The following is a 9403-nucleotide window of genomic DNA, read 5'->3' as shown; positions in this document are numbered from 1 at the left end:
GGGACTACAGGCGCCCGCCGCCAGGCCCAGCTCATTTGTTTTTATATTTTCAGTAGAGACGAGGTTTCACCATATTAGCCAGGATGGTCTCGATCTCCTGACCCCGTGATCCGCCCGCCTCAGCCTCCCAGAGTGCAGGGATTACAGGAGTGAGCCACTGCACCCGGCCAGTTATCTATATTTTCATCTATAATGTTCACACATTAATTTCAGAATAAAGAAAAACACTCATACAAATTATTGTTATTATTATGAGATGGAGTCTTGCTCTGTCGCCCAGGCTGGATGGAGTATAGTGGTGTGATCATAGCTTGCTGCAGCCTTGAATTCCTGGGCTCAAGTGATCCTCTTGCCTCAGTCTCCCAAGTAGCTAGGACTATAGGTGCACCATCACACATAATTAAAAAAATTTTTTTTAGAGACAGGGTCTCACTATGTTGCCCAGGCTGGTCTCAAACAATCTCCCCATCTCAGCCTCCTGGGTAGTTGTGATCACAGGTGTGAGCCAGGCCCAAATTATTAACATAACATTAACTATGCGATGTTCTTACATATGATGAATAAATTTATAAGTACTATGCAGCATCTCTACATTTAGTAACAATCAAATTCAATTTCTTTATCAATGTACTTCCACTTCAAGGACTAAATTTTAATACAAGGAGATCCATGTATATATCATGGTTGAAGGTGAATGCTCTCTTCTACATACATTAAAATTTATATGCATTTGTTCTGAGACCTTGAGAAGAAATAATAAAAGAGTCTTTATGGGTGTCTCATCACAGGTAGGTTTCTGTACCACAGGGCAAAACTACTGAAAGAAAAGAAGGCTTTGTCAGTTGGCCAGCCAGTAAAGCAACAAACAAAAGAGAATAGAGAGGGGGATGTACATGTGCTCAATGTGGGCATCCCAATGCATTTGGTCAAAAATGTAGGTCAGTCAGTTGCCTTAAACCTTGGCCAAGGGAGAGTGAACTGTGAAAGTCACTAATTCATTTGTTTACTGAGGATCTCTTTTAGGACTCAATGTAAGGCACACAGATGAATCAGACATGGCTCTTGCCTACAGGGAACTGCTATTCTAGTAGGCAAGAGAGATGCACAAATAATTATGACAGAGTTTGATAAATACTATAAAATGGGGAGAAAGCTTAATTACCTGCTTAGTTTCAAAGTTAACAAAACAGTAGCCTCGAGGCTGTCCCTCCAAAGCACCTGACTTGTGGAAGAGGAAGTCAAACTGCTTTACTTTGCCAAACTTCTGGAGGAGCTTGAGGAGGTGGTATCTGCAGAGAAAGAAGAGTCCATGAGTATGCTCTGGGAATTCTGTTGGCCACTCAGCCTGAAGTGTGAGACAAAAGCAGGAGATAATTTACCCCAGGGATGAAATCTCTCACCCCAGCCCCCTGCCTTCCTCTAAACTGCTATGTTAGTTTATTTGGCAAACAGAGTTGTTTGCCTCTATTTGGAATGGGAACTAGAATTGTCATGGCTATGCATCTGTCCAACACAAAAATACCAAAAAAAAAAACCACACCTTACAAACAGCTGTCTGGCCTACAAGCCCTATTTGTTTTTCTTTTGTTGAAGAGCTCAAAAATAGTGTTGATTTATTTATTTGTAATTCCTTGGCAATGAAATAGCATTTGTGAATAACTATAACTCCATTAGAAACACATACCCACCCTCCAAAAGCCAAAGCCTACCCTATCTCAAAAATAAGCAAAGTAACAAACACATATGCATTCATGCAAACAAACAAACAAAAAAAAACAGTCCTGGAAGATCTTCCTATTTGATTTTGTAGTTAATTCTTAGACCCAAATTGCACTTGTGAGCAACTCTACCATTAATCAAACCACAGCTAGTGATACTTCCATAGCACTTGAGAGTTTCAACGACTGATATGACTGAACATTAGGACAATGTGGAACAACTATGCGACTGAGGTCGGTTTCACAAAGGGCAGGGGAACTCGGTCAGTCCTACAAATCATCCAGCTATGGGTAACTAACCAACCTCAGTTGCTGTGAAACAGTTTATACTCTAGGGTATAGTCAAGTAAAGAATACAGATGGTCAAGGAAGAAATTTACTCCTGGCAGGATGTTCACTCCAAGCTATTGCTTACCACTCTGCCCCTCATCCTCTTCTTAAATTCCTTACTCCAAAACTTACTTGGTTTCTATAGAGCTTTTAAGTTATTCAAACAGATGTGGCCTTAACAGGTTGCTGTGGCCAATCTCAATTCCGACTTCCTGTCATCTGATGTGGGGGTGAGACAAACCAACAGCTCTCCCGTTTCCTTTCCCTTTGGCCTTCCTCCTGGCATCCTCCGTGCTATTCAAATGGAGTCAAGGTTTTCTCTAAACAATGCTGTCCCTGTGATACTAAAAAGGTATCAGCCCACATGCTAAATCTGTTATTACTGGGAATTCTACCCCACAGGGAGTCAGTAAAGTTGTCGTTATAGCCACATTTATATTCACATTGTTTTCTAAGAGAAACTCATCAAAATTTTATTCTTGAGCAAGAATCTCCTTTGGGAGGCAGAAAGATATGAAATGGACCATACACTACACTAAATTTGATACTAATGCACATCAACAAGCAAGTCCATTATCCTGGATCGAGCGTCTGACACAGTGGAACAAGAAAGACATAATACAGGTTTACTGCGACAAATGCAAGGATCCCAAGGCATATTGTGGATATTAATCTGGTCTATTTTGAAAGGTAAAACAACCATGATTTCCTGCTTTCCAACTTCCCAACTCCCATCAGGACACCTCAACCACTAGAGAGTATGTAGGAAGTGACTTCAGGGGAAAGGAAGACACCTTAAGTGCAAATGTGTGGTTTTACTTGACTTTTAAATAGGCTTACAGCAAGGGTGAGTCTCTCACACACAAAGATGGGCGAGAAGAGTCTCCCCCAGGATATTTAATTCACAGCTGCATCTTCCAATTACTAAACCCATCCAAATCTTAACGCCGTGCCAGCTGCCACAGAATGGGGAGTCAAACCTATTCTGAAAAATAAAAAAATAAAAAAAAATAAATACATCTAGGCCAGGCACAGTGGCTCACGCCTGTAATCTCAGCACTTTGGGAGGCCAAGGTGGATTGCCTGAGGTCAGGACTTCGAGACCAGTCTGGCTAACATGGGGTGAAACCCTGTCTTTACTAAAAATACAAAAAAATTAGCCGGGCGAGGTGGCACATGCCTGTAGTCCCAGCTACCCAGGAGGTTGAGGCAGGAGAACCGATTGAATCCGGGAGGCGGAGGTTGCAGTGAGCTGAGATAGCACCACTGCACTCCAGCCTGGATGACAGAGCAAGACTCCATCTCAAAAACAAAACAAAACAAAACAAAAAAACAACCAAAAAAACAATCTAAGGCTACTGTGGGCTGGTCATCTTTTCATTAGCTCCATTCTACTTAATAGCAGGAAGGTAACACGATTGGCATTTCCTAAGGAATGAATTTTAATTTACTCAGAAAAAAAAAAAAAAAACACACACTGACAAAAGATTACTCTTTGTAAAGCTAACAAATACATTCTGCCCAAGAAGTGCGACCTTAAGATTCCAGGAACATCTGCTTAGGTCTGTGTCTTTCAACTTCTCCAGGATTTCTTTTCTTGTTTGATAATTTCTTAAAACTATCGGAACACCGAAACAAAAGAAATGAAATGTTTACTATTTTGCTTCCTGGAGATGGGAACTGCAGGCTCTGATAGTGAAAAAAGCCTGAAGGATCTTGCTTTCACATCTGCAAGCACTTTTATCTGCTGCTGAAGTGCGGGAGAGCACACTACTCAGCATAGGCTTGCTTCACTTAATGAAATGTGCGCCCTGCAGCCTTCAGGAGCTAGAAAATTAGCACACCAGCCCCACACATATATCTGCAACTTAATCAGTGTTTTCTGTAATTGGTCTTTAAGACAGCTTTTCTGCCTAATGGTACAGAAGTAATTAAGCTATACAAATGTTAAAACAGATACCTACAATGTGTCTAGAGCCAAGCAGGCATATGGGCTATGCAGATGAATAAAACTAGGTTCCTGCCTTCAAGGACCTCACATTCTAGTTAATAGAGAGAGAGACGTAATCAAACAATTACAAAACAATGTGATGCTTGTACACAGAGGGGATGAATATGAGTACACAGAATGAAGACCAACGGTGCAGGGAAGGTGGTGGTTAAGGAGAGCTTCATGAAAGGAATGGTATCTGTGACTGGGTTGTGTCAGTGTGAGTGAGTACTAAGCAATGTGCAAAGACAAAGGTGAAAAAGGGTCTGATCCATTGGAATAGAGTGGGGGTAGCCAGTAAGATGGGGCTGAAAGGTAGGCAGAGGACAGGTTGTGAAGGATGTCAGGGGCTGAGGAAATTTTAATTTCATGTTGTAGGCAATTGGAAGCCCATGAAATGACATTTAAGATTATTTTTGGTGCACAATTTGTTGTAGAGAAAATTTTCTTTATAAATGTATATAGAAATTACTATGAGATGGGTATTTATGTTTTATGCTAAGTACATTATTAAATGGTCTTGTTGTGTTTCCAATTTAAGTAACCAAACAGTGAAGGCCATTTCATGTAAACCAAGTCATAAAAAGAAGTATGGACAATGAGGAGACATAAGGAACAGGCTGAGAGAGAAACAGGTTTCTTCCGGGGTGAACACACTCTTCTCGCATGCTCATGCGTTTATTTTCCCTTGCATTCCAGCTTACCTAGTTTATCCCTGAAAGTCTGTATCAGGAGGACATTTCCACCTGGATGGCTCGCCACTGCTTTTAAGTTTACTTAACATACCGCAAACTGAATTCCTCCCTGCCACAAAACTGATGATCCTTCCAGCTATCCCTCCGGTCAGGGGGGACATGATCTTTTTATATTCCTCAGGTAAGAAATCTCAGGATCACCTCAACCTTCCACTCCACTTCAATCACTTTCCTCATCTCAGACTCACTCATCAGTCTCCAAGTTCACTGTCTCTATCTAGGTGATAACTGATGGCAAGACTAGTTCATGGCGATCTCTCTCAGTGAATCTTCATCTTCAGTTTCTGCCCTTCCAATTCATCCTACATATTGATGTAAAATTTCTCTACTAACACATCATTGTCTAGCCTGGGCAATATAGTGAGACCTCATCTCTACAAAAAAAATTAGCTGAGTGTGGTGGCACACGCCTGTACAGCCAGCTACTTGGGAGGCTGAGGTGGGAGGATTGCCTGAGGCTGGGAGGTGGAGGTTGCAGTGTGCTAAGATTGAGCCACTGCACCCCAGCCTGGGCAACAGAGTGAGACTCTGTCTCTAAAACAAAACAACAACAACAACAACCAAACCCACATCACTTCATGATGTCAGTCTCCCACTAAACACCCACAATGAGTCTCTTTTTCATGAAATTCAGACTTGTCTGAATGAATTTTAAAGACCCTGTCTTAACCTGAGAGTATTCTATCAATGCAGCCACTATTTTCATTCCCATCCAGTATTCAAACTTTGCTTAAGTCAGAAAGATCTTCCTGATTATCTACTTACACATAACAATCTTTCTTACTCCTACTTATAGGCCTTTATTTACGATTTTCCCTCCACTCAGAATCCTCTTTCTCTTAGCATTTCTATGGGCTTTGTTCTCTTTCATACTTCCATATGCATAATACAGTGGCTACAAATTTGGCATTTTACACAGCACATCTAATACTTGAAAAAGAAAGTCAGTATTATCCCTTTTAGAAAGAAAACTGGCCGGGCGTGGTGGCTCACGCCTGTAATCCCAGCACTTTGGGAGGCCGAGGTGGGCGGATCACAAGGTCAGGAGATCGAGACCACGGTGAAACCCCGTCTCTACTAAAAATACAAAAAATTAGCCGGGCGCGGTAGTGGGCGCCTGTAGTCCCAGCTACTCAGGAGGCTGAGGCAGGAGAATGGCTTGAACCCGGGAGGCGGAGCTTGCAGTGAGCCGAGGTCGCGCCACTGCACTCCAGCCTGGGGGACACAGCGAGACTCTGTCTCCAGAAAAAAAAAAAAAAAAAAAAGAAAGAAAACCACAGTGTAGAAAATAGATAATGCCTTAGATCATTAAGTTTTTCAGCTTCTTTGTGGATGGCACTAATAATGATACTCAGAGGTACTGCTTACACTTACAGTTAGATTGGGTCTCATAACAATGAAAAAGAAAACCTTACATTTTAAGATTTAAAATAGGATACTTTTGATTATGACTGTTCAAAAATTAGAATATTTGTGCAAACAACACTAAATTAGGCAGTGGGAAATTATCATTAACTACTTCAGTATACTGAGCCAACTCACTTCACTCTTCATTTCCTATATAATAGGGAAAACAATATTTGTTCCACTTACCTCACAAAGTTTTAAGGGGTTACGTAAGAGAGATTCATATGGTATTAGAGCTAGAAGTAATGCTCAGATCATTTAGTTGAACATTCTTATTCTGTAGGTAAGAAATTATTACATATAATATAGTTGACAGGAATCAGAATATAGTGGAAAGAACATAGGTTTGGAATGTACTACCTCCATAAACAAGAATGCATCATCACTCCCTCGAATCCCAATCTCCAAGATCTATTTAGTCATACAAATATTTCTGGCATCTAACATAGCCCTAAAATGGTCAGTAGTACAACCAGAGAGTGAACACAAACAAACAAGAAGAGTAATATTAGAGTGCTAGACAGTCAGAAACGCATATTCTGTTGGGAGGAGGCTGACAGACATCCTAGCGCAACTTGAGCAGGACTCAGATTAATAACCAACAGGCACACACACATAGAATGACTAGAAATAAACACAGAATAAACTAAAAAACTGGGTGGAAAAGTGGTTATTTTAAAAAATTGCCATTGTTTTACATATTCATTCATGACAGTAAGTTTATATTGTCTTCTAACAAGAGGTAAAAGAATATTTGAAAGGGAGAGGTATTCAAATCAGTTTATAAAAGAGATCAGGTAGAGAGTAGGGACACATATAGGAAAGAGACTGGGAAGAAGGGTCTGTTGAATGGGGAAATGGCAGGAACTGGCAGCAATATGTGGACAGAAGGTAGGTTTAAACAGGAAAGCTGGAGGATGCTCTGCAAATTTCTATTAAAGAGTCATTAGAAGTTTAGAGATTTGGATTCAAGCAATACTTTTTGAGACTGCACTCCAAGACAGGTACCATATATTCACATAAGTTTCATTATGTAATCCTTCAATGTTTGGGAATGACTGTATTTTATAGTTCATCCAGGCTCACCATTACATGCCCTGAGAGGAACAAGATCCAGAAGTTTCTGTATTTCAAAAACACGGAAGGAAATCATCTATTTCTACAAGATAAGATTTACTTTACTAAAATGTCAGGTTCCTTTGCTGTAATTAAGTAAATTAAATGAGGTAATATTAACATTTTATGTTAACCATAAGCTATGACTGGTAGTTATTTCTTCCTTTTTTTTTTTTTTTTTGAGATAAAGAGTCGCCAAGGCTGGAGTGCCGTGGCATGATCTCGGCTCACTGCAACCTCCTCCTCCTGGGTTCAAGTGATTCTCCTGCCTCAGCCTCCTGAGTAGTTAGGACTACAAGCACCCACCACCATGCCTGGATAATTTTTGTATTTTTAGTAGAGACAGGGTTTCACCACATTGGCTAGGATGGTCTGGATTTCCTGACCTTGTGATCCACCCACCTCAGCCTCCCAAAGTGCTGGGATTACAGGTGTGAGCCACCACGCTTGGTGGTAGTTTTATCTTTAAGCATAAATTTATTACAATTTAATAAACCAGTCTGTTTGACAGATAAAATGTTTTAAGGTAAAGAATCCATAGGATGGCCAGGCATAGTGGCTCATGCCTGTAATCCCAACACTTTGGGAGGCTGAGGTAGGAGGATCGCTTGAGCCCAGGAGTTTGAGACCAGCCTAAGAGACATACTGAGACCCCTGTCTCTACAAAACAAAAGCAAAAAACAAAAAACTAGCCAGGCATGGTGGCGAGCACCTGTAGTCCCAGCTACCCAGGAGTTCCAGGCTGCCATGAGCTATGATTGTGCCACTGTACTCAAGCCTGGGTGACAGAGCTGTGAAACAAACAAACAAACAAACAAAACAAAACAAAAAAGAATCCATAGGAAAAAAAATAATAAAAATGGTCTTTGGTGATACAGAAGTGGAGAAACCAGCCACAGGGAAAGCCCAGCACTTCCAGCCAGCACGCTCTGATCTACAGTTTATTACTTGATGTCTACCTCTGGCCTGATGTAAAAAGAGCGGAGATATCAGTGGGAAAGTTCTGATTCAATTTTTTTCTGCCAGTGTTCTAATTGGAAAAAAACATCCACACACTCCAACTTATGACATAAACTGAGGTGGCAAATGCCCATTTGAATCTTCCTGTCAAGCAGCAGGACACAATTAGAACAAAAGTCTCATTACAGAGAAGTGCGGCCAACACAACCAACGTTGTTTCCACGCTTTAGATTTCCATTTAGACAGGCAGAGGTGGGAATGGAAAGCACTATGAGCATTCCCTCATAGCTTGGGTTTTGGATGATGGAAAAAACTTCTTTGATGAAAAGACGTTAGTTGAGAGGTTGTTCAGATTCATAAAGTCACCCTCAAAAGCCATGAACCATAAAAGAGAACCGAAATAAATGCAATCTACTCGAGGGTCCCTGTGACCAAGATAACATAATATATGGGCAACACATCTTAAATACCATCATAATTTCTAAGGGAATTAAATGTATTTACATTTGGCTGATATGAGCTTGAGTAGGTTTAAGGAACTTTTTGTTATAATCCTGATTTATAAGTTTATATCCTTTTTTTCCTCTTTCCTAATCCTAATTCTCATATATACCTTGTCTCATGTCACACTCAAAGAAGCAGGTTTCCTCATCTCCTCTCTTCACTTTTTTTTTTTGACACAGGGTCTCCCTCTGTCACCCAGGCTGGAGTGCAGTGGCACAATCTCTGTGCACTGCAACCTCCGCCTCCCAGGTTCAAGCGATTCTTGTGCCTCAGCCTCCCAAGTAGCTGGGACTACAGGCATACACCACCATGCCTGGCTAATTTTTTTATTTTTAGTAGAGACAGGGTTTCACCATGTTGGCCAGACTGGTCTCAAATTCCTGACCTCAGGTGATTCACCTGCCTCGTTCTCCCAAAGTGCTGGGATTATAGGCGTGAGTCACTGTGCCTGGCCTCCCTTTGTCTTTAACACTGTTCCAAAGGGAGTAACTTCTAGGACTGATGATATGCTCAAAACTTGCTTTCGGCCTGGCACGGTGGCTCAAGTCTGTAATCCCACACTTTGGGAGGCCAAGGTGGGTGGATCATTTGACGTAAGAAGTTCGAGACCAGCCTGGTCAACA

General features: G+C 41.2%; 1 protein-coding gene across 3 annotated transcripts in view; it reads right to left on the bottom strand.

Moving 5' to 3' along the window:
* RBM18 (RNA binding motif protein 18) overlaps nucleotides 1–9403 on the bottom strand; it is a 25905-nt gene that overhangs the window by 11854 nt on the left and 4648 nt on the right. For all 3 annotated transcript variants that reach the window (XM_011989463.1, XM_011989464.1, XM_011989465.1), the window contains exon 3: nucleotides 1163–1289. In XM_011989463.1, coding sequence (XP_011844853.1) covers nucleotides 1163–1289 — 127 coding nt within the window. The remainder of the gene's footprint in view (nucleotides 1–1162; nucleotides 1290–9403) is intronic.

The sequence above is a fragment of the Mandrillus leucophaeus genome, unplaced genomic scaffold, assembly GCF_000951045.1.
Source record: "Mandrillus leucophaeus isolate KB7577 unplaced genomic scaffold, Mleu.le_1.0 Scaffold354, whole genome shotgun sequence".
Taxonomy (NCBI): domain Eukaryota; kingdom Metazoa; phylum Chordata; class Mammalia; order Primates; family Cercopithecidae; genus Mandrillus; species Mandrillus leucophaeus.
This window is presented reverse-complemented; position numbering and strand designations above follow the sequence as displayed.